This window comes from Moschus berezovskii, chromosome 22 (assembly GCF_049115385.1).
Source record: "Moschus berezovskii isolate FMDL1 chromosome 22, NW_MosBer_1.0, whole genome shotgun sequence".
Taxonomy (NCBI): domain Eukaryota; kingdom Metazoa; phylum Chordata; class Mammalia; order Artiodactyla; family Moschidae; genus Moschus; species Moschus berezovskii.
Window position 1 is genome coordinate 10751322 of NC_142481.1, and position 27276 is coordinate 10778597.

The 27276-nt window shown below is 54.8% G+C and overlaps 3 protein-coding genes across 10 annotated transcripts in view; 2 read left to right on the forward strand and 1 right to left on the reverse strand.

Annotated features, from left to right (window-relative positions):
- On the forward strand, positions 1–14242 carry ERCC1 (ERCC excision repair 1, endonuclease non-catalytic subunit). Of its 3 annotated transcripts, none has more exons than XM_055411875.2 (10): positions 1–121; positions 619–730; positions 1721–1936; positions 4848–4951; positions 5767–5866; positions 6845–6921; positions 12181–12280; positions 13475–13546; positions 13778–13846; positions 14134–14242. In XM_055411875.2, the coding sequence occupies exons 2-10, from the start codon at positions 638–640 to the stop codon at positions 14185–14187; spliced, it is 885 nt and encodes a 294-aa protein (XP_055267850.1). In that variant the 5' UTR covers positions 1–121; positions 619–637; the 3' UTR covers positions 14188–14242. The 3 variants fall into 3 exon arrangements, with proteins under 3 accessions (XP_055267850.1, XP_055267851.1, XP_055267849.1); XM_055411876.2 differs by lacking the exon at positions 1–121 and adding an exon at positions 241–262; XM_055411874.1 differs by lacking the exon at positions 1–121 and adding an exon at positions 368–399.
- POLR1G (RNA polymerase I subunit G) overlaps positions 14072–27276 on the reverse strand; it is a 16005-nt gene continuing 2800 nt past the window's right edge. The window contains exons 1-3 of one of the 2 annotated variants that reach the window (XM_055411873.2): positions 16592–17051; positions 15970–16111; positions 14072–15795 (exon numbers count right to left, since the gene is read on the reverse strand). In XM_055411873.2, coding sequence (XP_055267848.1) covers positions 14364–15795; positions 15970–16111; positions 16592–16625 — 1608 coding nt within the window. In that variant the 5' untranslated portion in view covers positions 16626–17051 and the 3' untranslated portion in view covers positions 14072–14363. Of the gene's footprint in view, positions 15796–15969; positions 16112–16591; positions 17052–27276 lie in introns of those variants that run through there. The other variant, XM_088830848.1, reaches the window with a different exon arrangement.
- PPP1R13L (protein phosphatase 1 regulatory subunit 13 like) overlaps positions 16924–27276 on the forward strand; it is a 16296-nt gene continuing 5943 nt past the window's right edge. The window contains exons 1-8 of one of the 5 annotated variants that reach the window (XM_055411869.2): positions 16924–17019; positions 23009–23089; positions 23199–23344; positions 23693–24197; positions 24305–24403; positions 24478–24569; positions 24865–25333; positions 26492–26946. In XM_055411869.2, the coding sequence (XP_055267844.2) occupies positions 23035–23089; positions 23199–23344; positions 23693–24197; positions 24305–24403; positions 24478–24569; positions 24865–25333; positions 26492–26946 (1821 nt within the window). In that variant the 5' untranslated portion in view covers positions 16924–17019; positions 23009–23034. Of the gene's footprint in view, positions 17020–17585; positions 18091–18185; positions 18402–20614; positions 21021–23005; positions 23100–23198; positions 23345–23692; positions 24198–24304; positions 24404–24477; positions 24570–24864; positions 25334–26491; positions 26947–27276 lie in introns of those variants that run through there. The other 4 variants (XM_055411870.2, XM_055411868.2, XM_055411871.2 and 1 more) reach the window with 4 other exon arrangements.

The window sequence follows — 27276 nt, forward strand, 5'->3', positions numbered from 1 at the left end:
GAGCTGGCTACAGGGCTAGAGAGGCCGGAAGTGCGGCGAGCCTGGGGCCGCGCTGGCCGCGCGGGCGGTGGGAAGCCTCTATCTCCCTCCGGTCTTTTCCTCGCGGCCCGGGGGCAAGGAGGTGGGTCCTCGGGGAGCTAAGACAGCCGGGCTAGGGCGAGAGGGGTCGGGGGTGGAGACTTCCGGCGGCGATTGGCAGCTGCCAGTCAATCGGTACAGCGTCTAAGAGATTGAGGAGGTGGAGCGAGGGGAAGGCATCCAGGTGCGAGCCCTGGGGCGGGGCGGACGGATGGTTGGTGACAGTGGTCAGGCCTGGCAGACGGAAGGTGGGGAGCTGTGAGGGCGGGAGAAAAGAAGGTTGGGGCCCTGGAGGGCGTGGCGAATGGAGAGAGTGGACCGGTAAGGGGCGGGGCAAGCCGGAGGTGGTGGCTGTATGGGGCGGGGCCTTATAGAACCTATCTCGCTCCCTGGGTGTCTGGAGGTAGACGCTATCGAGCCCTGGAATTTTTTTTTGCGGTGAGGGTAGGGGGAGCGACTGTGACTGGAGGTTGGAGGGGCGGTTCCTGCTGGGGAATGCTGATGTCTCATTGGCTCCCAACACCACGTCTTCATTTTCAGGCCCCAGAAGGAGCTAGGGATGGACGAAGAGGGAGTACACAAGCCCGCTGGCCCACCCGCAAGGAAGAAATTTCTCATTCCTATGGACGAGGATGTGGTCCCTCCTCCTGGGGTAGGACTAGGAGATGAGGGAACCGCTGAGAGGCTTGGAGGGGTTGGTTAGGAGGAAGGGGCCTGTAGAACCGCAGTGTGGGTTAGGAAATGTTGGGGCCTGAGTTACCTTGAGAAGACAGTCCTTTGATCTATGCAGGTCTCAGTTTCCCCACCTGTAAAATGTCATAGGAGGGCTCAGGCAGAGTTAGAAAACCAGTACCAAGGGGACTAGCTCTGGAATGTTTCACGTGCTCAGCATCTTGGTTCTGCAAAAGCGTGAATTTATTGCTGAACTTTAAGAATTGGAAGGTTTTGCGGTTTTGAAGTAAGTCTGCACATCTAACATCTGGTAAATAAAGGATCTGGCAGCACTGAATTCTCAACCCCACAGGAACACAATTGGCTGGTGCTAAGTACTGGCTGCCACCTATGTGCTATGAAGAAAAAGAAAGTAAGCTAAGGATATATGGTGTGATGGGAAGCGAGAGCTACTTTAGATAGAACAGTCAAGGGAGGGCTTCTTGGAGGAGATGATGCCTTTGCTGAGATGTAAAAGAGGTGAGGGAACGAGCACTGTGATATGGGGCGGAAGGAAACAGCAAGTGCAAAGGCCCTGAGGTGGGAGAAAACCTGATGCATTTTAGGGCAGCTGGAAGGCCAGTGGGGCTGGAGTAGAGAAAACCAAGGGGGAGGAGATAGAAAGTGAGATCTCTGAGGCGGAGGGGCAGGGACAGCTCTTTTTCTAAAAGTCTGGAGGGCTGTGGTGACAGCTTCAGCTTTTACTCTAAGGCAGGAGCCACCTCAGGGCTCTGAGCAGAGGAGGGACATGTATGACTCAGTGCAGGGAGCAGACTGGGGATAAGGGCCGGTGAGGGAACTGGTGAGGATGTGACTGCAGCCGCCCGAGGGAGAGGAGAAGGTGGTTGGGGCCAGGGTGGTGGTGGCCGAGGAGGTAGGAAGAAGTGGCTGGATTCAGACTTCGTGTGCCCTCTCACATCTCTTCCCACAGGCCAAGCCTTTATTCAGATCCACACGGAGCCTGCCCACCGTGGAGACCTCACCCCAGCCAGGCCCTCAGACCTATGCTGAGTACGCCCTCTCTGGACCTCCAGGCGGGGCTGAAGCCGCACACCCCGTGGGGCCAGAACCCCTGGCAGGAGAGACCCCCAACCAGGCCCCCAAACCAGGAGCAAAATCCAACAGCATCATTGTGAGCCCCCGGCAGGTGAGGATGGGAACGGAGAAGCGGGACTTTGGACTTTCTGGTGGGAAATGCATATTTAAGGAGGGCTTTCTGGTTGGCAAGGAAGGTCTGAGTTCCACCCGCTGTGCTCTCAACAGCGCCATTCATCCATTCAGCTAGTGTGTGTGGGTTGAGGATGCCCCGTGTCCTAGTCCTTTCGGGCTGTTCTAACAAAAATACCGCAGACTAGTGGCTTAAAGAGTGAACATTTATTTCTAACAGTTCTGGAGGCTGGAAGTCCAAGATCAAGGTGCTGGCAGGTTCCATGTCTAGTGAGGACCCGTTTCCTGGTTCATAGCCAGCTGTCTTCTCACTGTGTCCTCACAGCTTCAGAAGGGGAGAGGAGCTCCTGGAGTCTCTTTTATAAAAACACTAATCCCATTCATGACACTTCCGCCTTCATGACCTTATCACCTGCCTTTACCTCCTAAGAAAGAATCTGCCTGCAATGCAGGAGCCGCAAGTTCGATCCCTGGGTTGGGAATATTCCCCTGGAGGAGGGCATGGCAACCCACTCTAGTATTTTTGCCTGGAGAATCCTATGGACAGAGGAGCCTGGAGGGCTACAGCTCATGGGGTCGCATAGAGTTGGACAAGACTGAAGTGATGCAACACATAGCACGTACCATCACATTGGGGTTAGAATTTGGCCTGTGCATTTTGGGGAGACACAGACATTCAGTCCATAATGCCCCAATTCTTTTTTTAAGAATGATATTTGCCATAGGGGAAATACGAGCCAAAACCACAATGAGATACCACTTCATATCCACTGGGATGGCTCGAATCAAACGGATAGACAGTACCAAGGGTGGGGAGGGTGGGGAGGACCTGGAATCCTCGTACAGTGCTGGTGGGAATATGAAACGGTGTGGCCACTTTGGAAAACAGTCTGGCGGTTCCTCAAATGTTTAAACATGCAGTTACCATATGGCCCAGCAACTCCACCTCTAGGATATACCTGGAAGTGTATCCTGGGTATATACATTTGGGTTTTATGGCCTAGGTATATACATTTGGGTTTATACTTTTTGTTGAATGTGAAAATGCTGCTGTGAACATTTAGTACCAGTGTTTGTGTAGACATGTTTCCAGTTCTCTTGGGTATTTATCTAGGTGTAGATTGGCTGGGTCATGTGGCAATGCTGTGTTTAACTTTCTCAGGCACCCCCAAACTGTCTTCTAAAAGGCTGCACCACTTTACTTTCCCACCAGCCGTGGGTGAAGGTTGCATTTCTGCCATATCCTCCCCACTTCTCGTTGTTGGTCTTTTGGATTTTGGCCATTCTAGGAGGGTGTGAAGTGGACAGAACAATCCTTTAAAAATTAAAATCGGATCCCGCCTCTCCCTTACCCAAAGCCCTTCTACGGCTACTGGCATCTCAGGTCAAGATGCTCCAGGGCTGCAGACCCTTCCCACCACCTTCTCTGACCACACACCACCACCCTGCTCCCCACACGAGAGCAGATCCACACCTTCATTCGAGCTGAATTCCACTTCACTTGGTGATTACATGTCCATCCCCCAGGTGCTTTTTTGGAGGGCATTGTGCTGGGTCTTTGTTGCCTCACACAGGCTTTCTCTAGTCGTGGGAATTGGGGTCTGCTCTCTAGTTGCACTCCGCGGTCTTCTCGTCGCGGTGGCTTCTCTTGTTGCCGAGCGCAGGCTCTAGAGGGCATGGGCTTTAGTAGTTGCGGCACGTGGGCTCAGTAGTTGTGGTTCCCAGGCTCGAGAGCACAGGCTTGATAGTTGTGGTTGTGGTGCTCGTGCTTAGTTGCTCCACAGCATATGGGATCTTCCCAGACCAGGGATCGAACCCGCATCTCCTGCATTGGCAGGTGGATTCTTTACCACCGAGCTTCCAGGGAAGTCCCCCAAGCTGCCTTTGCTTAATGTCTGTGTCCCCCACAGGGGCCGGGATCTGTGTTCTCTTGGTCAGACTTAGAAATAGATCAGCGCTTGACTTGCTCAGAGTATATCTGTCTTGGGCTACAGAGTAGAGTGTCAGGGGTGTTTAGAGGGAGGCGTCTGCTCAGCAGACGCCAGGGGTCTAACCCTGTGGAGAGTCACAGGCACCCTGAGGAGCTTCCTCCTGAGGACCCTGGGGAGCCACAGCAGGGCTTAGAGCAGGGGAAGGGCAGGCTTGTGCTTTAGGAAGAGCTGTCTGGCTCCTGTTTGGAGGGTAGCCGGGAAGGGCAGGGGAACAGGAGGAGGTGGGGTGGGAGCCGTGGCACTGGAAGGGGAGGCATTTCTGGGGGATGCTTAGAAGCTAGGTGTCCTGCTTGGGGGAGGGGAGGCAGAGGGAAGCCCTGGGTCTCTGGATGGTGGGCCATCCCTGAGTTGGGGCTGGGAGGGGTGGCAGGTATGGGGCCAGTGAGGTCGACACGTGGGGACAGGCATCCAGTGGCCACAGGACACAAACTGGGGCTGGGAGAGAAGACTGAGTCCGAGAGGTCCAGGGACCCTTAGATTAAGGCCGAGGGCCAGGGAAGGCTTCCCTGGTGGCTCCATGGTAAAGAACCCACCTGCCAATGCAGGAGATGTGAGTTCCATCCCTGGGTCAGGAAGACCCCCTGGAGAAGGAATTGGCCACCCACTCCAGTATTCTTGCCTGGGAAATCCACCAGAGAAGCCTGTCGGGCTACGACTGAAGCGACTAAAGAACAGGGCCGGAGAGGGGGGGCCTAGGTCAGAGCCCCAGCACCCAGAACATTCCGGGCTGAGGAGAGGGGTCTGGGGAGAGGAGGAGAGCAGAGCTGGAGAAGCCCCGGGTGCAAAGCAGGAGGAGGGTGCAGAGGGGTGGAGCAGAGGTGGGAGGAGGGCCCTGGGGTGGCGGTGGGTGGGGTGGTCCCAGGGCCCCCCACTAATGGCTTTGCTCCTCCCTTCACCCAGAGGGGCAACCCAGTGCTGAGGTTCGTGCGCAACGTGCCCTGGGAGTTTGGGGACGTGCTCCCCGACTACGTGCTGGGCCAGAGCACCTGTGCCCTCTTCCTCAGGTGAGCGCTGGGGCCGCCCACCCTCCAGACAGCCTGGGAGTGGGGTGCTCTGGGTGTTCTGGGCTGTCGGGGGAGGAGGAGACCCCGGGGCGTGGGCCTTGGTGTGACCCCATGGAGGAGGCAGAGATCTTGGCCCGTAAGTACCCAGAACAAGAGCGGAGGTCTCGGGTCCAAGGGAGGAGAGGCTAAGGCCAGAACTCCTGCCTCTTGAGGGAGGAGGGGGCCTCATGTCGCAGACCCTCAGAACTAGAGCCAAGGTTTTGGTAACCTTCACCAGTTAAACAGGATTCCCCCCTCCACTCCTGGGGGCCCTTCTCCAGACAAAGCCAGACAGGGGAAGTGAAACTTGCTAAGTTCCTGTCCTCCTTGTGGGGTATGGAGCTGGCGGCTGCTGGGCAGAGATGCCCCTTCATTCCTGGGTGGCAAAGCTGTCCCACCCCTCCCTGCCAGCACCCTCAGAGGCCAAAGCAGGCAGTCCTGGGGGCGGGTAGGTGGGCCCTGCTTCCCCAGACCAGCTATGCAGCACCCCCTGACCCTAACCCCTGGGGAACGAATGCTCCACCCGAAACCCAGAGGTCTTCTCTTCCTTGGTGAAGAATCTGGGGATCCACCCTTCCAGGGAGCCAGAGCCAGGCAGCCCTCTCTGCCAGGCCCCGCTGTGCTCCATTCTTGAAGGATGACCTTGGGCGAGTCACTCTCTGAGCCTCAGACCCCAGCAAGCCTGTCTGCCTCACTCTCCAGCCCTCCAGCCAGAGGGCTTCTGGTGTGTTTCAGGCAGAGACCTCCCAACTCCTCTCTCTCTCCCCACCCACCAGCCTCCGTTACCACAACCTCCACCCAGATTACATCCACCAGCGGCTGCAGAGCCTGGGGAAGAGCTACGCCCTGCGGGTCCTGCTCGTCCAGGTGGATGTGGTAAGCAGGGGTCACTCCCCCTGGGCCTCAGTGTCCCTGTCTGTGAAATGAGGAGCCTTGGGTCTCTTGGTTGCCAGGTGGGTGTTGAGTCCTTTCCAAGGAGGAATGCAAGTCGGAACCTCAATGGGGAGTTTCTTGCATCTGAGCCGCAACCTGTGTTGGCGAGGAGGTGGGATGGTCAGATTACCCATCTTTCCTTTCGCACGCACCAGCCCTCTGCCACCTAAATACTTCTTGAACCTGTTTCTTTCTCTCTGTCCTCGCAGCCCCACCCTGATCCAGGCCCTTGCTTCTCCTGCCTGGGTCTCTGCCCCAGCCTCTTCTCATCTCGTGGCCGCCAGCTTTACCCCTCTGCAAGCGGAGGGTTCTTCAAACACACAGACCTGAGGTCCAAACCCCCATAGCCCCCCAGTGCCCTCTGTGAAGCCCTGTATGACCCAGTCCCTGCCCTACTCTCCCAGCTCATCCCTCAGCTTCCAATGATCACCCTTTCATTTCACATCTTCCATCCTATAGCAGTGAATTCCATTTCCTCAAGCCCTCTCTCCCTTTCCTTCATTTGCACACACTGTTCCCCTGTCAGAAATTCCCTTTTCTGCTGTCCTTTGTTACCCTCACTCCTCATCCTCCTTCAGGTCCCAGCTCAGATGTCCCCTCCTCCAGGAAGCTCTCCCTGATCCTCCGGGTACAACAGATGCTCCTCTGGCTTCTCCGCCTCAGCCCTGGGCACTCTGGGTCATCACTGTCTAGGGATGGGTCTGTCCCCCTCATCAGACTGTGAGTCCCCAGAAGACAGAGTCAGGGCTGGCCTGGTCACTGCTGGATCCTGGGACTGCCCTGCCTGGGTCAGGCACCCCATCGGAGAATAGGGAGTGTCAGTTGAGTGAAAGACTCTTGGCTTCCTAAGGTGCTCAGCTTTTAAGACTCTTTAACTCCTTGCTTTCTCCCAGAGCCCTCATTCTGGTTTTCTTCTCTCAGAAAGATCCTCAGCAGGCCCTCAAGGAGCTGGCTAAGATGTGCATCCTGGCCGACTGCACCCTGATCCTTGCCTGGAGGTGAGATGGAGGCTCCCCCTCAGGTCAGGCTCCATCCCAAGAGTTCTCCCCCCTTCCACCTCCAGACCTTCCCTCTTCCTCCCAGGAATGCCCTGTGTGAACCTGGTCCAGGCACTGCCTCTCTGGGCTTCAATTTCTTTTTTAAAATATTTTATTTATTTTTGATTTATTTGTTTTTGGCTGTGCTGGGTCTTTGTTGCTGCGCGCAGACAGTGATGGAGCGAGCAGGGGCGGCTTGCTAGTTGTGGTGCGTGGGCCTCTCACCGTAGTGGCTTCTCTTGCTGTGGAGCTTGGGCGCTAGAGATCACAGGCTCAGTAGTTGTGGCTCACGGGCTTAGTTGCCCTGAGACACGTGGGCTCTTCGTTCCCCGACCAGGTATCGAATCTGTGTCCCCTGCATTGACAGGCGGATTCTTAACCACTGGACCACCACGAAAGTCCCCGGGCTTCAATTCCTTTATCTGTAAAACAGCGTCTTAATATCTTTCTTACAGGGTTGTAGGCACAAAAGGTGACATAGATCAAATTCCCAGGACCATGCTAGGTACTTATGAGTTAGACATAAAACCTGGCTGAATAATTAATTCTAAGTCTAGGTTTATAAAGATCATTTTGATTGGTTCTTCATAGGGAAAAGAGATCCCTCCCTTACACCATAATCAAAATGAAGTCTTGATGATTATAGACATAAAAAGAAAAGCTACAGTAAAAGTATAAGAAATTATATATATATATGGCTTTCCTGGTAGCTCAGCTGGTAAAGAATCCACCTGCAATGCAGGAGACCCTGATTTGATCCCTGGGTTGGGAAGATATCCTGGAGAAGAAACAGCTACCCACTCCAGTGTTCTGGCCTGGAGAATTCCATGGACGGTATATAGTTCATGAAGTCACAAAGAGTTGGATATGACTGAACGACCTTCACTTATGTGTGTGTATGTGTGTGTGTGTATATATATATATATATGTTCTTGTGCTGGGAAAGTCTTTCAAAGCAAGACTCAAAACCCAGAAGCGATAAAGGAAAAGGCTGGCTGATTTGAGAAAATTAAAATTTTAAACTGCTGGATAGTAAGAGATACTCTGCTGCTGCTGCTAAGTTGCTTCAGTTGTGTCCGACTCTGTGCTACCCCATAGACGGCAGCCCACCAGGCTCCCCGTCCCTGGGATTCTCCAGGCAAGAACACTGGAGTGGGTTGCCATTTCCTTCTCCAATGCATGAAAGTGAAAAGTGAAAGTGAAGTTGCTCAAAGTTAAAAGACAAGTGACACATGAAGAGGAAATACTTGCTATATATGATAAAAAGACTTAAGATCCCTAATTTACTTTTATTTTTTAAAAGAAACTTTATTTATGTATTTGTTTTTGGCTGTGCTGGGTCTTTGTTGCTGTTTGCAGACTTTGTCTAGTTGTGGAGAGCGGTGGCTTCTCTTGTTGCAGAGCGCAGGCTCCAGGGTGCTTGGGCTTCAGTAGTTGTGGCTCACAGGCCCTTCAGTAGTTGCATTTTCCAGGCTCTAGAGTTTAGGCTCAGTAGTTGTGGCTCATGGGCTTAGTTGCTGTGAGGCATGTGGAATCTTCCTGGACCGGGGATCGAACTTGTGTCCCCTGCATTGGCAGACAGATTCTTATCCACTGCGACACCAGGGAAGTCCTAAGATCCCTAATTTATATGTTTACATATAAATGTTTTATTTATACAGTTCAAAATATTTACATGCTTATATTCACAGGAATGTATTTAAACATGTATTATGTATTTATATAGAGAAAGGACCTCCTACAAATCAGTAAGAAAAATAGCCCAGGAGCTCCCTGGTGGCCTAGTGGTGAGGAGATCCTGGGCTTTCACTGAGGTGGCCTGGGTTCAGTCCCTGGTCGAGGAACTGAAATCCTGCAAGCCATGCAGTGCTGCCAAAAAAAAAAAAAAGCCCGATTTTAAAAGTCTAAAGCAGGTTGTCAAGAAGACATGAAAAAACTGTCAGTCATACAGCTTGTCAGGAAATGTCAATTTTCAAAGAATGAGGTGTTATTTTTCACCCATTAATTTGGTGAAAATGTCAAGAAACAGGCACCTGCATGGCTGGTTAGCAGGAAACTTGACTGGTGATTAAAGTGGAAAATAGTCATGCTTTTTAACGCAGTTCTTCATCCTGTGAGTCTCCTTCACTCCTCAGGTTTAGCTCAGTTCTGACACTCTCTGCCTGGAGATGAGGTCGGATCCCCCAGGTTAATGGCTCACAGTGCTGCCCCATCCCACACACGCTGCAGGCGCCAGTCACAAGCCCAGGGAATCACCTGTGCTCTGAACAGAGGCTGCAGGTCAAGACCTCCAATGACCCTTGCTCAGGTTTGATTATTTTGCTAGAATGGCTCTCAGGACTCAGGGAAACACTTATATTTACCAGTTCATTACAGGATACACTAAAGGATACAAACAGGTACACAGGGCAAGGTCTGCGAGGGTCCTGAGCACAGGAGCTTCTGTACCCAGGGAGCTGGGTGTGTGTCACCCTCCTGGTGTGGATGTTTGCCAGCCTGGAAGCTCCCTCAATCCCAGGATTAGTGTTGAGATTCTATGGCAGCTTCTCACATAGGCATGATTACTTATTAACTCTGTTTCCAGCCCCTCTTCCCTCTAAAGGATTGGGGGTGGGGTGGGAAATTCCAAGCTTCTAATCCTGGCTTGGACTTTCCAGTTACCAGCCCCCCATCTAGGAGCCACCCAGGGTCACCTCTGTGAAGCAGAAGCAGCCCTTGGTGATCCTATCACTTGGGCATTTACAGGGGTTTGGAGCGCTGTGTCAGAACAGGGACAGAGACCAGTATATATCTTCTGTTAGCTCATAGGAGCCTTTCAGACTGGCTTCTTTAAGGTTTCCCCATGTCTTTTTTTTTAATTCGTTTGGCTGCATGGGGTCTTAGTTGTGGCATGCAGGTTCTTTCACTTGAAGCATGTGGGATAGTTAGTTCAGGATGCAGACTCTTGGTTGCATGTGAGATCTAGCTCCCTGACCGGGACCCTGCATTGGGAGCGCGGAGTCTCAGCCACCGGACCACCAGGGAAGCTCCCTTCCGCGTCTTTTCGTGTCTTGGTAGTTCATTTGCTATCACTTTGCTACTCACTGTCTGAATCCATTCTTTTTCCGCTGTGTAGTCTTCTACCTGTAGCCCCGTATTGGTGGACACTTGGCTGATTCCCAGGGTTTTGCTGTTACAGCGACACTCCCATTACTGCCCCCAGCCCCAGGGATGGGTTTTGAGGCCAAAGGGTAAATGTATTTGTCATTCTGTGCCCTCCCTAGGGATGTGTTACCGCTATACTTTTTGACTACTTAGAAAAATGTACTTGTGTATTAGTTATATATTAAAACAGAAGCAAGTATGAAAAATTGGTCTCTCTTTACTGTGGGAAGTAGCACAGCGGTGTATGGGGAGCCCGGCTGTGTGATATTGGGCGAGTGACTCAGCCCCACTCGTCTCAGTTTCCCCCTCCATTGTCATGGATTGAAAATAACTGCCTTACAAGATCTCTCAAGAGAGCCCAGAAGCTTCTGAAGATAAAGGGTTTTGGACAGTGTCTGGAATGCAGCTAGGCCCCCACACGGGGAATATTTCCCATGTCTTTACATCCAAACTAGGGAATATTTTGGACCCATTAAATAAATGGGGTCAAGGGACTTTCCTAGTGCTCCGGTGGCTGAGACTCCGTGTTCCCAAGGCAGGGGGCCCGGGTTCGATCCCTGAACTAGTCAGGGAACTAAATACCATGTGCTGCAACTGAAGATCCTGCCTGCTGCAAACAAGACCTGGCACAGACAAATAAAGACAAATATTTTTAAAAAAGTAAATGGGGTTGCGCTCTGCCTTCCGATGTGGAAGAATGTCCTCACTGTACTTGGGAACAAAAGTGAAAGTGAGGAAGTGAATACAGCATGTCCTGAACAAATGATTAAGAACAGTCCCCTCTGCGACTAGAGCAAAAGCAACAAAGCCCACAGAAAGACAGAGAATTAAAAAATGAGCATTGAGAATACAAATCAATGTTTAATCAACAAACATTGTCCTCTAGCTAGACTCTGAAGGCTGACAAAATGCCTCAAGACAAACACTTGAGGAAAAAGGCTAGCTTTTTCCTGGTGTGAATAAACTTGGGTTCCTCTATTCTGTACACCGACAGGCCCGTTTAGTGATTTAGTTGTTTCAGCTACTTTTGAGACAGTTAATTACATGTCAGAAAAACCCAGTGCCTAATGGAAACATGAATGGTGACTGTGAGGTTAGTTGCAGCAGTCAGCTCCTAGAACTTCCCTTTTGAAGGTGTGCTGCATATAAAACCTCCCTCCCAGAATAGCTGCTGCTGCTAAGTCACTTCAGTCGTGTTTGACTCTGTTCGACTCTGTGCGACCCCATAGACGGCAGCTCACAAGGCTGCCCCGTCCCTGGGATTCTCCAGGCAAGAACACTGGAGTGGGTTGCCATTTCCTTCTCCAATGCATGAAAGGAAAAGTGAAAGTGAAGTCGCTCAGTCGTGTCCGACTCTTAGCGACCCCATGGACTACAGCCCACCAGGCTCCTCCGTCCATGGGATTTTCCAGGTGAGAATACTGGAGTGGGGTGCCACTGCCTTCTCCGCCCAGAATGGCTAGTATTTCTTAAATAGGCTTCTAAGCACCAGGCATGGACTTGTTTAATTGTCATTAGCATCCACCCCTCTTCCCTACTGGCTCAGCCGTAAAGAATCTGCCTGTAAAGAATCTGCCTGCAAAGCAGGAGACTGGGGTTCAATCCCTGGGTCGGGAAGATCCCCTGGAGAAGGGTATGGCAACCCACTCCAGTACTCTTGCCTGGAGAATCACATGGACAGAGGAGCCTGGCGGGCTACAGTCCATAGGGTTGGAAAGAGTCGGACATGACTGAGTGACTAACACTTAGTACTTAGCACACACACCCCCCACTTGACAGGTGAGGCAACCAAGGCCCAGAGAGATGAAAGTTCTTGGCCCAGGATAACTCAGGTGGGAAGTGGGGCCTGAACCCCACTGGTCAGGCCCCCAAGCTATGGCCCTTAGCCATGTCTTAGAAAAGACTTGTCAAGGTGTGCCCGCCCAGCAGGGGCTACCGCCAGGGGACATTTAGGTGAGGTTGAGAACATTCATTTCTCTATATTAAAAGTTTGGAATTCTAGCATCAGCAAATGAAATTAATGTAAAACATGACCCCCCTGCCCTCTTTCCCTGACCCGAATGTCTCTCACCCCAGCCCCGAGGAGGCCGGGCGGTACTTGGAGACATACAAGGCCTACGAGCAGAAGCCGGCTGATCTCCTGATGGAGAAGCTGGAGCAGGACTTCGTTTCCCGGGTGAGGCACCCTCCCCTCCCTGTCTGGGCCTCCCCCAGCTCCTCCTGGGGGTCTGAACTGCAGTCCTCAAGTCATACCTCTCCCCCCCGCACCCCGACCCTCAGCTTCCAGTCACTTCTGCCCCAACAGCAGCTAGCAGGGTCTTCCTAAGCCTGCTTTCTTCAGCTCAAAACACTTGGGTGGGGACTTCCCTGTTGGTCCAGTGGCTAAGCCTCCGAGCTCCCAATGCAGGCGGCCTGGGTTCTATCCCTGGTCGGGGAACTGGATCCCATGTGCCATAACTATTTGGAAGTCACAACTAAACCTCCTGCATGCCACAACTGACACTTGGCACAGTCAAATAAATAAATATTAAACAAACACCCAAACCCTCCCATGGCTCCCCAGTGCCCTCACCACACTCCCCAAGGTCCTGCCTGTTTGACCCAGCAGCCCCTGCCTCCTCATTCTGTCACTCCTGTGTCCATCCTGTTCCTCTCTTGATTAGTTGCCTGATCTGGTCTTTCTCCTATCTTAGCTCCAATGCTTCCTTCTCCAGGAAGTCTTCTGGGATCCCCAGGTCAGGTCAAGTGCCCACACTGGGCTCCCTCAGCCCTGCCTGTCTGGGTCACTGTGTCTGGAACTGATCTGCCTCTCACAGTGGAATAGGAGCTCCAGGAGGGCAGGGCTTGGTTTGTCTCAGACCTGCTATGTCCCCAGCACCACCAAACACTCAGGGAGTGCTCGGAGAATAGTTGCTGAATGAACTGAATTGGGGCTCCAACGAAAGGGTAATGGAGGATGCCCCCAGCTACCCTTGTGCAGGGTGTTGTGAGAACCCCTATTTTTCGAAAACGTAGGCCCAGAGAGGTCAGTTCCTATGCCCAGGGACTCACAGGGAGAAGGCAGTGGGGCCTGGTTTTGAACTGGGGTCCAACTTCAGAGTCTACAGTCTTCCCCGGGGCAGAACAAGCTCAAGGTAAATGACTTATCTTCTCATCCCATGACCAGTACCCTCTCAGCTAGCTGGAGATCACTCTGAGATGACCTTTTAATCATCAAAACACATAATCAAAAAACACACCCCCAAAGCATTACTGAGCGCTTCCTGCATGCAGAGCAGCCTAGGGACACAGCAGTGACACAGGGCCGCCCTCACAGGCTCAGTCTTGTTTTCTTCTCCCACCTTTGCCCCCCTCTCTCCTTTCCCTCCAGGTGACTGAATGTCTGACCACCGTCAAGTCAGTCAACAAAACGGACAGTCAGACCCTCCTGACTACTTTTGGGGTGAGGAGCAATTGCCTTGTGCCGATTGACATTTCTACCTGCTTTGCTTTTCGAGGAAGCTGCCCACCCATTTCCTTCTACCTCCCAGTGCCCCCTCCCCATCCTTCCTGCCTCCCCCGGCCCCTGCAGGATCTCCCTGCCCTCCAGGAATATCGTACACCCACCGAGCAGCTGGGGGCAGGGGAGGTTTTGGGTTTACCTCCCCTGACCACTCGCTTCTACCTTCCTCAGTCTCTGGAACAGCTCATAGCTGCATCCCGGGAAGATCTGTCCTTGTGCCCAGGTCTGGGACCCCAGAAGGTAAGAGCCCGGGGAAATGGGCTTGAAGGGCTAAGGGCAGGAGGGAGCTCCAAAGAAATGGGACCGCAGGTTCCAAAGTTCTGAGGTTTCAGAAGGCCCAGAGAGGGTAGGAACTAGCCCAACCTCACACAGCCAGTCTGGGATACAATCTAGATCTGACTACTTCTCTCCTCGCCCCCACAATGTCCCCTCCAAGTGAGGAGAAAAAGAACCAGAAGCCCCCTCTGATGTACCAAACAAATGGCTCATTTAATGACCAGTTCCTTTTCTTCCTCCCCCCTCTCCAGGCCCGAAGGCTGTTTGATGTCTTCCATGAGCCCTTCTTGAAAGTGCCCCACTGACCCCAGATGCCAAGGAGGTCCTCGGTGTAATAATAAAGCACTTTTTTCTGGCCTAGGCTCTGGCTGGTGTGGTGTGGGGTCAGTGGGAGGGGGGTTCTTTGCTCCTGCTTTCTGATGACCCAGGTGGCCACCTTCAGCTTGTCTGAGTCGCAGCCATCAGGCTCCCCGGTGGACACTTACACGGGATCCTGCTGCGGCTTCTTCTTCCGCTTTGTCTCCTGTCCCGTGGGAGCCACCTGCCCAGACTCGGGATTCAGCGGGGGCTCTGGCATCTCCTCCTGGGATGCTGTCTCGGGCACCTGGCTTTTCTGGCCCTGCTTTTTCCTCTTCTTAGTGCATGCTGGATCTGCCCTGGCCTCAGGCTGCCCCGTATCTGGCAGCTCGGGCTCCATCGTCTCGCCATGGGGGTTAGTCTCCTCAGGCCTGGGCTCTGGCGCTAGGTGCCCTCTTTCTTTCTTCTTCTTCCTGGTGGATGCTACAGCTGCCTGAGGCTCAGCAGCACCTGGCAGCTCGGGCTCCATCCCCTCTGCCTGTGTTTCCACCACCTCTGTCCCTGGCTCCATCATCACATTTTGCTTTTTTTCTTTCTTCCTTCTCTTTTTGGGGGATCCCAGAGCTGCCTCAGCCTGTGGCTCCACATCAGGTGGCAGTTCAGGCTCCATCACCTCCCCTGCGAGCTCAAGAGGCTTCACCTCTGGCTCTGTTACCTCCATCCCTGGCTCCCTCTTCCCTTTGTAGCTCTTTTCCCTTTTCTTCTTTGAGGACGGCAGTGGGATGGCTTCCTCCTGCGGCTCCGTCTTCACCTGCAGCTGAGACTCCGCTGTCGTCCCCTCCACCGGCTCCATCTCTCCTGGCTCCTTCTGCTTCTTCCTCTTCTTTCTGGGGGACAGGACTGTCTCTTCCAGAGGCTCCCTTTTAACTCTGAGTTGTAGCTCCTCCACTATCTTTTCTTTGGATTCTGGCATCCCTGTTTCTGGCTTGACCATTTCGACAAACTCTTTGGGCTTCTTTTTCCTCTTCTTGGTGGTGGACGGGGACAGTGCTCCTGGAGGCTCCAACATCTCAACAACGGGCTCTGTTGCCGGTGGCTCTGTCACCTCTAGTTCTTTCAGCTGCTGCTTTTTTCTCTTCTTCCCCACATCCAGCTCTGGGGACCCCAAAGCTGTGTCCACCTCCAGGGTCCCATGCTCATTCACTGCCTCCTGAGGAACTGAGGCTTCTGGCAAGTGTCTCTTCTTTTTCCTCTTCCCTGAGGCCAGGGACTTCAAGGCCAAGACCGACCCAGGCCCTGTGACTGGTGGGCTGCCTCCGAAGGCACAGAACCGAGGCTTCAGGCCAGGGGGTATCTGTGGTGGGGGACTTGAGGGAATGGACTGCAGTAGAGTCCCTGACAGGGATTCCTGGGGACCCTCAAAGATCCTCAGGCTGCCCTGGGGTGCCGGGGCACAGGTGAGTCCCCCTCCTGCCTCCGCTGAGGGGGCCAGCAGGGTTGCTTCTCCTCCAGCTCTGGGGCCACTGCTGCTGAGAACCCGGTAGCGGTGCCGCTTGCCTGCCAACTTGCCCTTCACAATCTGGGAGCCAGAGAGAGGCACGAGTCGTCCGTTGAGGCTGAAAATTGAAAAGAGAAGGGCAGAAGCTTGATCAGATTCTTTCGGTGGGACAGGGGACAGCAGTTGAGATGCAGCATTTCTGGGTTCCCCAGGAAAGCCCCCTTTAAGTACCCCACCTCGTTCAGCTACTGGGGTGAGAAATGTTCCCGGGAGTTGGCATGGGACCTCTTACCAGTCTGGAGCGAAGTCTACAGGGGCCTGGATGAGCCACAGCTCTGTATCTGGGCCGGTCAATGCCTCCAAAGAGAAACGACTGTGTTCTGAGGCTGGGGGCGTCGCAGTAAAGTTGGGGGGACAAGAAAACCGAGCAGCACCTACAGAAGGGTAAATGGTCATTTGTTCCGGTCCAGTCCTCCAGGGCGCCTATCGGTCCATTGGTCTCAACTTCTTGAGCGCCCCAATTCTCTTACCACGCCTTTCCTCTTCCCTGTCTGTTCCCCAGAAGCGCGTCTAGACCGCCATCCTAACCCTAGTTCTCCCCACCAGTATCCCCTCCACGACCCTCAAATATCCTCTATCTGAATGCCTCCCCGTCCCCACCATCCCCCGGGGGATATATTCTCCGCTTGGACAGATTCTTTTGGTGAGACGGGGGGACAGCAGCTGAGAAGAGGCATTTCTGGGTTCCCGAGGAAAACCCTTCTAGATTTCCTCCAGGTTTAGCCACTGGGGTGAGAAGCATGGTCCGGTCTCAGAGGATGTCTCTTTTCTCCGTCCGAACGCTCCAGGGCGCCCCTTTCTCCTCCCGCCGGCCAACTCTCTGCACCCTGTCGGCCCGCCGTGAAGCAACTCACCGCCGGACAGGGTCCCCGCCATCCCGGGACCCATGCCTCAGGTAGACCAAGCAACTCAGGCCCCGCCGCCAACCACGTGGAACCACAGGGGTGGGGCCTCGTCTGGGAGCGTCCATGTGGCACCGGAGCGCGGGAGGTGTCGCTCGGATCCCGCTCTGTCTGTGAGCATAACTAGGGGAAATTTCCACTTGTGCACGGCCGAGAAGCGAGAAAAGTCATCTTTTACTGAAAGTCTACTCCCAAAAGCAGCTGATTCGCTGTCTGGGGCGTGGGGAGGAGTTAGAGCCGCACACGGTCCCGGCGGGTATCCCCACAGTGTTTCAGACGTGATTTGGTCCAACGTTGCCTTAAAGGGGCCGCCACATTCATAGGCCCTAACTCTTAAAGAGACAGGAAGATCGAGTGGTCTGAAAACCTTAAAGAGACCGGTAAGAGTCCAGGTGGGCAGGACTGTGGTTTCAGTGTTACAAACCCTTCTAGGGAGGCCCAGATGCCTCGGAAGTTCAGAACTTGACTGGGAGAGGTGCGAAAGCCGAGGAATGAGGGCTTTTAACTACCAGCCAGGGGCGGGCTTTCGGGGCTCCGGGGGAGCGGGAAATATAGGGGGAGGAGCCTGTGGATCCCGGGGAGGAGCCTCGGGGCTCCCGAGCTGGACTCGCGTGGGGGGCTGCGGACTAGGGGAAGGGGCAGTGGGCCAGAAGAGACGGGTCGATTCCCTCGAGGATTTAATCTCGTGCGTTGGGGGCATTTCCAAAGCCTTTGAGAAAGGGAGAATGATTAGAAGTCCTGATCAGTGCCCCGTCTCTGTCCCCGGGCGCGTGTAAACAGCGGCACGTGGACGCAGATCTGGGGGACACGCCCACGTCCCTTCCCACGGGAATCGTGCCGCGTGGGGAGACGGGCGGAGCCGCGGGACGGTGACTAGACAGGGTGACCAGACTGCATTCCTGACCGGTGTGTCAGCGCTGATTCCCGCCCCCTCTGCCGAGATTGCGGATCCTACTTTAGAACTGGGGCGCCCACCTTCTCAGCGAGCCAGCGGCTACCCAGAGCGAAGGGAGGGTCAGGGAAAGAGGACGGGTTGCCTCTTCCCAGGATCGCCAGTTTCCCGTGCGTGGGCGAGACAGGCGGGCGCCGCCCCTGCGAGCTCCGGGACTACAGTTCCCAGAGGACGCGAGACTGGGTGGTGCCGGACGTCGGTCGAGGAGGCTGCTGGGAGTTGTAGTCCCAGCCTCCACCTTTGGGAGCTGTACTGAGAAATTCTGTCAAGATCCCAACCACTCTTTTTACGGATGGAGAGACTGAGGCTTAGAGACTCGAGGGGATACTAATTTTAGCGAAGCCCTCTTCTCGCCTTGGGGGCGGGATATGTGTCTCCCCCAGCCTCTGTAACTTTCTACCTCTTCGGTGGTGTCCGAATCTTCATTCAAGAAGGGGGAAACTGAGCCTGGAGGGGTGGGGCAGGGACTCAGGATTTCGTCTCTTGCAACCGCAGCAAGGTAAGAGTCTGAATTCTATTTACTTAGTTAGGTCACCCTTGGCTTTTCGACCTCGCCCTTCCTGTCTGTGAAATGGACTTTCTGTCACTTCGAATGGGACCGTACCGGCTCTGTCCCGCTGCTCCGGGACTACAAGTCCCAAAGTGCTCGAGGCGACCCCCACTCCCCCTCCCCTCCGAGACCCGCCTCCCTCCGGTCGGAGTCACGTCGTCTAACCTGTTCCCGGCGCCTGCCCCGCCCCGTCCTCGGCTCCCCGCAGCCGGAGCCGGAGCCGGAGGAAGCCCCCCGGTGCCAAAGTCTGCCCCGGATCTGTGAGTTACACCCCCTTGGCTTCAGCGGCTCTGGTGGAGCCCGAGACTCGCGTCCCTGGGAGGGTCCTGAAGAGGCTAGGACGCCAGGTCCCAGGGCGGAATTGGGGGTGCGCAGGATGCCAGGGACATTAGAAGGCTAAAACTTGGATACCTGCTTTACTGGGCAGAAGGAAAGGGGGCTCGAATGCCTGAGTTCTTGGAAGGGTGGGCGCGGACACAGTAGTCCTGGGGAAAGGTTCGGAACTGGGGCTCCTCAGTCTCTCGAGTTGGGAGCTCTAGGAATCCTGAGACCTTGAGTAGAATTGGGATATCGGATCTCTTGGGGAGAAATGGGAGACTTGGACTGCTGGGGCTCTGGAATGGGTGGCCATCCCTGCCACCCTTCAGCTGCCTTTTCGACCGAGTCTTTAGGTCTGGGAGCAGAATGAGGGACGGGGTGGGGATAGTGGAACCTGGGTTCCTGAAATGAATCAGAACTAACACTCTTGGTCCCTCTGAAGACTGCACCCCGGCGTTCCCCCCTCTTTCTGGCTCTGGGGTGGGGGCCGGGATTGGGGTGGGGAGGACTAGGGCAGGTCTTCAACCTTCTCTGTGCCGCTGCACGATCCCCAACATGTCATTAACCGGGGCGTCAGACCTGCCTAACCAGAGGAGGGACCTCCGCCCCAGGGCGCCCCCTGGTGGGGGCGGGGAACCTCCTATTACCCCTTGAAGGTGGGAAATATCTGGGATTTGCAAAGAGGGTTCTAGAATCCAGGGCAGAATTCCAGAAGGTGGGGTGGGGTTGAGGGGGGCTTGCAAGGCTGGACACAATACAGCCGTTACACAGAGAAGAGGGGGTAAGCTGAGTCATAGAGATCACAGTGGCAGCATCGTTGGGGGTCAGGATTTGCCCTCTCCCTTCCACACAGCTCTCTTGGGCGTCAGGATTCCATCCCCTCCCACCGGATTTTCTGACTGACTTCTCTCCTAGGGCTCCTGGCCCTGACCCTGGGGTGAGAAATGTCACCTCCCCTCCCATCTGTCTGACCTGAGGTAGTGTGGCAGATAAGGGAGGATAGAGGCTAATTCTGGAGGTGTGTGTCTGTCCTTGAAGCTGGGGGAGGGCAGCCGCCCGGCACCTCCCTCCCAAGACCCCCCCTTCTCTCCACCCCTATGTGTCACGTGAAGGGATTATACAAGGGGGTGGGGGAGGCAGGGGGTTCTGGTGAGAGAGGGAAGAACTTCCTAATGTCTGGGCTTGAAGGGCATTTGCTGATAGCCTGGGATGAAATTAAAAATAATAACCGTGGCTGCCAAGGCAGAGCTCACAGCGTGCCAGGCTGAGGGCTGGCAGGTAGAGAGATGGTTCCCACTGTCTACAGAAGTCTCCAGCAATTGCCCAAAGGTCTTGCTTCCACTGGGGTTTGCTGAGCCCACCCCAGGGAATGACTTCTCTTTGGTCCATTGGGGAAACTGGGGCTGGAGTGAAGGCAATACTTTCGGCTTTTGCCACCTTCTGTCTGGAATCTTCCAGGGATTCCTATGCCCTGGAACGGACCAGAACTAGAGATGGCCAGAACTCAGGAAAGCAGGGGAGAAGATGGGATGGGATTGGCGGTGGTGGGCTTGCACAATACAGCCATTATATAGAGAGGAGGGGGTAAGCTGAGTCATAGAGGCCACAGGTTGGGTTCTGAAATCCGAGGACTGAAATCAAGATGGCAGGGTCAAAGCTCAGGGCTTTTAGAATCTCAGAAAGATCTGAAAGGGCCGTTTTGGAGAAAGTCACTTTGGGTTTTGAGCTCTCTGTCTGTTCCAGGCCTGGGAATTAGGAATCTTTTCCGTGTGAACTTTACCCTGCCCTGCAGTGTTCTAAACTCTGTGCATAAATTATGTCATTCAAACGTCACATTTCTTTGAGGTGAAGGTATTGATTCCCTCTTTATACACTTAAGGAAACTGAGGCACAGAGAAGATAAATAATTTAAAGAATGGGAAGGCCCAAGCTCATTGCACAGATGTCCACAGAGGAGGAAACCAAGTCCCAGGGCGGGGATGGTGGGGGGATGGGGGGGTGGCGGCTCCCAGCGTCTGTCTAGGAGGATTCCAACCTGGGTACTGCCAGTCCAGCCTAGCACTCTGACCCGGTTCCTACGGAGGATGCCTCCTCCAGGACCTCCACCTCCGCCCCTGATTTTTAATTCCAAAGAACCTGGCTTGGGTGCAGAAGATTCTGGGGAAGGAGACCTAAGAGCGGAGGAGAGGGGCGCCCGGTGGAGAGGACCTGGGGGTGGAGGACAGGGGCCGCGAGCAGAGGCGCGGCCCGCGCCACCCTTGCGCCCCGCCCGGTCCCCGCTCTCCTGCCGCGGGAGGTGCTGCACCTGCCTGGGCCCGCCGCGCATTCCCGGGGTCTGAGCTCAGGCGCTGTCCGCTCTCCCAGCTGGGGTCGTGCCGTGACCTGGAGCGCCCCCTGGCGGCCCCGACGCCCCCTTCGCCCGCGTCAGCCCAGGGACGGCTCCACGCCCAGCCCTGGCATTTCCTTAGACCCAGAGGACGTCAGCGTGGGATGTGTCTTCGAATTTGAGAATCAGAAACTGGCCCAAAGAATCACTTGCTACCAGAGTGCTGGCCCTGGAGGTAGCATAGATCGTTCGTTTTTGTGTTTTAACAGAGTGTTTCCTGTGTATCTCTAAGATTCTAAAAGATGCCGAGTTTTGGTTCCTATCCGTTCCGTTCAGTCGTGTCCGATTCTTTGCGACCCCGTGGACTGTAGCCTACCAGGCTTCTCCGTCCATGGGATTCTCTAGGCAAGAATACTGGAGTGGATTACCATTTCCTTCTCCAGGGGATCTTCCCGACCCAGGGATTGAACCCGGGTCTCCGCATTGGAGGCAGACGCTTTAACCTCTGAGCCACCAGGGAATTTGAGGCCTCAATTCTCAGAACCTGAATTCCTGTTGCACTTTCTGGCCAGTTGGATCCTCACAACAGTCCTCTGAAAATGAACTGCTATTGACTCTAATTTTACAGATCAGGAAACTGAGGCTATCTGGTCAAGTGGGACAGGTGTTACCAGATTTGAATTCTCCTTAACTGTGCTTTCAGCAGCTCCACTAAACTAGACGTTCACCTAGACTTTTAGGACTTTGGAATCCTAGAATAGATAGAACTTGGTGCAGGAAGACAGAGAAGTCTAGGCTAGCCAAAGTGGAGAATTTTAGAATGTCCCAAAGATAGAATCTTGGACTCAGAACTTTCAAACCATAGACTTCTCAAGCGGAGGGTTTTAGGTTCCGTAGGAATATAGTTACAACCTCAAGATGCTTATAATTTCAGAATCTAGGGCTCTGAGGGATTAAGGAGGCCTCTTAGAATAGCCGATTTGCCTCCTCCTTTCACAATTTGGGGAAACTGAGGCCCAAGGAGTGGAGGGGACTCCGAGTCCAAGGTCACACACTCCTAACACACCCAAATGAGCCACCAGCCCCAACAGGTTCTGTTCTGAGGCTTCCCAGACTGAAGCCAAAATCAGCATGCCCCAGCGTGCCCTGCTGCCCACGCCTGTGCCCCAAATCAAAGCTAAGCCGCCGGTTGGTGCAGCGGGGAGGTGGCAGACTTGGCGGGCGTGGCGGTTACCTTGGAGATGGGGGTGGTGCTGGCCCGACTGGTTCCTGGGGTCCTGGCTCATTCCCACTGGGTTGGCGACTTCAGTGGCCCCTGGTCACTTCCCAGTTCTGTTGACGCTGGGCCTGTGTGAACACGCTGAGTCTGCTCTGGGCGGGGACTCTGGGGAGAGGAAGCTGAATGGTCCCTGTCCTCTGGAGCCGCTCCAGACTGACAGAGATGACCCAGAATGTCAAGTTAGTTTCAAATGTGAAACCCAGTATGCTGACTTCTTGCAGGGTGATCTGAAATGTATGTTTCTGAGCCTCACTTTCATGCCTGCTATGGAGGTTTTGATCTTGGGATAAGGTACTGGGTGTAAAGCACTTGGTACAATTCTAGGTGACAGTGACCTCTCAATAAATAGTTGTTTTATTTCATTAAACCCTCAGGCAACTAGCAAAGGTCCTAGCACATAATGTTGTTGTTCAGTTGCTCAGTCGTGTCTGACTCTTTGCTACCCCATGGACTGCAGCACCCCAGGCTTCCCTGTCCTTCATCTCCCGGAGTTTGCTTAAACTCATGTCCATTGAGTCGGTACATAATAGGCACATATAGAAGGCAACACCATCATTATTTTTAAAAAGATTTCCAGCATCTAGCACAGTGTCTTTTGGTCCCTAGTAGCCATTCAGTAATTGATAGTTATTATTATTGCAACCTCTGTTCACTATAATGCATGGCACATAGTAGGTGGTCAGTGGATAATGGTTGAAGGAATGATCCAGTTTTATTAAGGCTGAGACAGAGATGAACAAGGAGTCACGTAAAGAAAGTGAATTGTCCTGAGCCAGAGGGTTTTACAGGAATTGGCATTTCCCAGCAGTGGCGTTGGAGGGGCACAGAACTTCCAGTGGAAGGAACTAGGAGAGTAAAGGCACCCTCGCGCTCCTTAGGGCCTCAGGTTCCCTGTAGGCGGGCCCTGAGCCGACTCTTCCCCGCCCCCGCCTCCCCAAACGCAGGCGCCCCGCTCCGGCTGGCCGGCACCATGGACAGTGAGTCGTTCCAGAGTTCGGGGGACATTCTGGACCTGAAATTCCAGTGTGAGCCGGGGTAGGGGGCGGGGCTTTCCGGGGCGCGGCTCTCGGGGGGCAGGGCGGTGTGGGCGGAGCCCAGTGGTCCCGGTCCTCACTGCCACTCCCACCCGCCCAGCTCTAGCCATGAAGCATATGGACCTGAAGCAGATGGAGCTGGACACGGCGGCGGCCAAGGTGGACGAACTGACCAAGCAGTTGGAGTCGCTGTGGTCGGACTCTCCCGCTGCGCCTCTTGGCTCGCAGGCTGCAGCGCCGGCTAGGGTGAGCCCGCGGGTCCTGGTCCCCACCCTGGCACCCTGAAATGTCAGCTTCTTTTGTCCAGGAGTTCAGGCAAGCCTGTCCCATGGGGCAGGCGGTGGGCTGTTTAAGGGCATCTGATAAAGGGGGCCAGTGGAAGCGGACGTCTGTCAGGACCCTCGGAAGAAAAGGGGCTTTTTTCTAAGCGGCACAAAGGCACTGTGTGTGCTGGCCCCAGCCCCGACGGCAGGGCTCCCTAGGCCTGAATCTCCAACCCCGCCTACCTCTCCAGGGTTGGCTCTCGATCACCGCTATCGATTGACTTACCAATCCTCTACTGACGTCTCCTTTGACCCCACAATGTCCCCACAGCTGTCCCGGTACAGCACCAGCCCGGTCCCTGAGCCCATGGGCAGCCGCGGGTCCTCCCGGAAGGCGACCACCGACGGCGCAGACACCCCATTCGGACGCTCGGAGAGCGCCCCGTCTCTGCTCCCCTACAGCTCGCTATCCGCGAAGGGCCGGCCGTCATCACCGCGCACCCAGCTCTACCTGCAGCCGGACGCCTACGGCAGCTTAGACCGCTCGCCCTCGCCCCGGCCCCGCGCCTTCGATGGCACAGGCAGCCCCCACGGCCGGGCGCCCTCCCCTCGGCCCGGCCCGCTCCGACAGCAGGGTCCCCCCACCCCCTTTGACTTCTTGGGCCGCGCTGGCTCCCCGCGTGGCAGCCCCCTGGCGGAAGGGCCCCAGGCCTTTTTCCCGGAGCGCGGGCCCTCGCCTCGCCCCGGGACCGCAGCTTACGACGCGCCGGCTGCCTTTGGGAGCCCTCTGCTGGGCGCCGGCGGCAGCGCCTTCGCCCCGCCTCTGCGCGCTCAAGGTGAACCGCGGGGCCCAACTTGGCGGGTGCGAGGGGTGCAGGGCCCGGGACCAGCCTCTATTCCCCTACTCCCCACCCGGGATCCTCATGAGCAACTTCTCCCCCAGACGACCTAACCCTGCGCCGGCGGCCCCCCAAAGCCTGGAACGAGTCCGACCTGGATGTGGCTTATGAGAAGAAGCCCTCGCAAACCGTGAGCTATGAACGTGAGTGATGGAAGGCCAGAGGGTGGGGGAGCAGGAGAGGCATCCCTCAGACCCTAATGATTCCCGCCTCACAGGTCTGGATGTCTTCCCGCGACCTGCTTCGCCAGGCCTGCAGCTGTTACCCTGGAGAGAGAGCAGCCTGGATGGGCTGGGGACCACCGGCAAGGTGAGCGGCCAGAGAAACTTGGGGAGGGGATTTGTGGGGTCAGGACTAGTCTCCCCTTTCTGGCTGCGCCCGCAGTTTCCATACCCTTCCCCGGCTTTACCCTGGATCTCCACCCCCTCCCCGACCCCCTTTTCTTTCCCTCTCTCCTCTGCCCTCCGCTCCTTCTCTCCCTTCTTGCCTTTTGCCTTGACCTCCCTCGTCCTTTCCTCCACTCCTCTATCTTTCGTCCCCTTAAGCCTATCGTTCTCCCACCTGAGCCCTTTCTATCTTCCTTCCTTCCCTCTTTCTCCCCCAGGACAACTTCACCAGCGCTACTCTGCCCCGCAATTACAAGGTCTCCCCTCTGGCCAACGACAGGCGTTCTGATCTGGGCAGCTACCGCCGATCACTGGGCTCCACGGGGCCGTCAGGCACTTTGCCCCGAAGCTGGCAGCCTGTCAGTCGCATCCCCATGCCTCCTTCCAGCCCGCAGCCCCGCAGTGCCCCCCGCCAGCGCCCCATCCCCCTCAGCATGATATTCAAGCTGCAGAATGCTTTTTGGGAGCATGGAGCCAGCAGGGCCATGCTCCCGGGCTCCTCCATCTTCTCGCGAGCTCCCCCACCTAAGATGCCTCCCCAGCCCCAGGCACCCCCCCAGCCCCAGCCCCAACCACAGCCCCAGCTGCCCCCACAGCCCCAGCCACAACTACAACCCCAGCCTCAGCCACAAGCCCCTGCCCCAGCCCCCCAAGCCCCCCAACAAACTTGGGCCCCTGTAAGTGAAGGTGAGTCAGCGCTGGGGGTTCTGGAGGGCTGGGTGAAGGGAGGACAGATGGCTGGCGACCAAACCAGCTGGGAGACCCATCAATCAAATATCTTTGTAGAACTGTCCCTGCAGAGCACGAGGCCAGATGAGCTTGGGGGTTTGCTCAGGAACTAGCCATAGCACAGTGCTTAAGCAGGGACTCTGGAGTCAGACTGGCTGGCTGCATGCTGTGTGACCTTTGGCAAGTTACATAACCTCTCTGGACCTCCATTTCCTTGAGTGGAAAGATGAATAGTGGTAGAACCTACCTCACTGGGTATGGTATTGGATTATATAATCCCTATAAAGGCTTTAGGGCTAAAATAGGGCCTGATAGATTACTAAGCCCTCAGTAGCTATCATAGTAGTCATAATAATTATTAATAGTTTTTGGGTGAGACCAGTTCAGGGCTTGGACTTAAACAGAGTAGGTTTTGAGCCCCTCTCTGCGATCGACATGCTGTGTGACTTAGGATAAATTAATTAAGCCATACGAGCTTCCATTTTCTCATCTGTGAAGAGAGATGAATAATACTTACTTCATAGATTATGATGGGCATTCAATGAAATCATGTAGAAAATGATCATTATTAAAAGAAAAACAAGGAGAACAAGCATTATATATTTCAACCTGCTTTTAGAAACTGATTGGGAGGCAGGAAACAGCGATGAGACCATCAAATACCAGGATTCTAGTCCCAGCAATTGTCTGCCTGAGATGTTAAGAGAGGAAATGATTAGTCTTAGTCAAGTCTATCATAATAGTAGGAGTAGAGATTCTGGAGTGAGATAGAACTGAGTTCTAATTCCAGCTGTGTGGCTTTGGGCAACTGACTTGCCTTCTCTGAGACTCAGTTTAATGAGATGATAGTCACATCAACTTCACAAGGTAGTGGGGAGAATTCAGTAAGGCAGGCGTGGAGAAAGCACAAGGCACAAGCTTGAGTGCGTGATAGATGGGGGAGGTCATAGTTGTCTGTTATTTACAACCCGAGGAAGTTGTAGCCCAGAGAGAGCAAGAACTGCCCTGAGGACACACAGCAAATCAGGCATTGGTGGCAGGTCCTGGAAGCTCTGGGGAGGGAGTCTTGAGGGGCTCCAGGGATCCCTCCTCTAATGGGGCGCTTGTTCCTTCTAGGCCTCGCCAAACCTCCCGCTGATCTGGAACCTGAACCAGAGCTGGAGGGGCTGCTGACGCCCGTGCTGGAGGTTGGCGATGCAGACGAAGGTGCTGTGACTCGGCCCCTTAGTCCCACACGGCTGCAGCCAGCGCTGCCGCCTGAGGCACAGTCAGTGCCGGAGCTGGAGGAGGTGGCCCGGGTGCTGGCAGAGATTCCACGGCCCCTCAAACGCCGGGGCTCCATGGAGCAGAGCCCGGCTGTAGCCCTGCCCCCCACCCACAAGAAGCAATACCAACAAATCATCAGCCGCCTCTTCCATCGTCATGGTGGGCCTGGGGGCCCAGAACCTGAGCTGTCCCCCATCACTGAAGGATCTGAGGCCAGGGCCGGGCCCCCTGCTCCAGCCCCACCGGCTCCCATCCCACCCTCAGCCCCTCTCCAGAGCAGCCCACCAGAGCAGCCACAGAGCATGGTAAGTAATACAGGAGGAACCCAGGGTATATCACTTAGCATATGGAAGTGTTCCTTCCCTTTTAGGACAGAACCTAGAAATTGCACACCTCACAGCTGCTGCATTCCACTGGCCAGGAACCCAATTGCAAGGGAGGCTGGGAAATGTAGTTTTTAAACCAAGGGTCAAAAGAAAGAGAACATATATGGAGGGGCATCTGGAAGTGTTGACCATATAGAGGCTTCCTCTGCTCCTCTCCAGTAACCTGTCCCTGCCATGGCTTCCCTTCAGGAATCTGAGTCTTCCAGCCTGGAAATTACTTGTCTTGGCAGGACAGAGGGTTTATTCTGG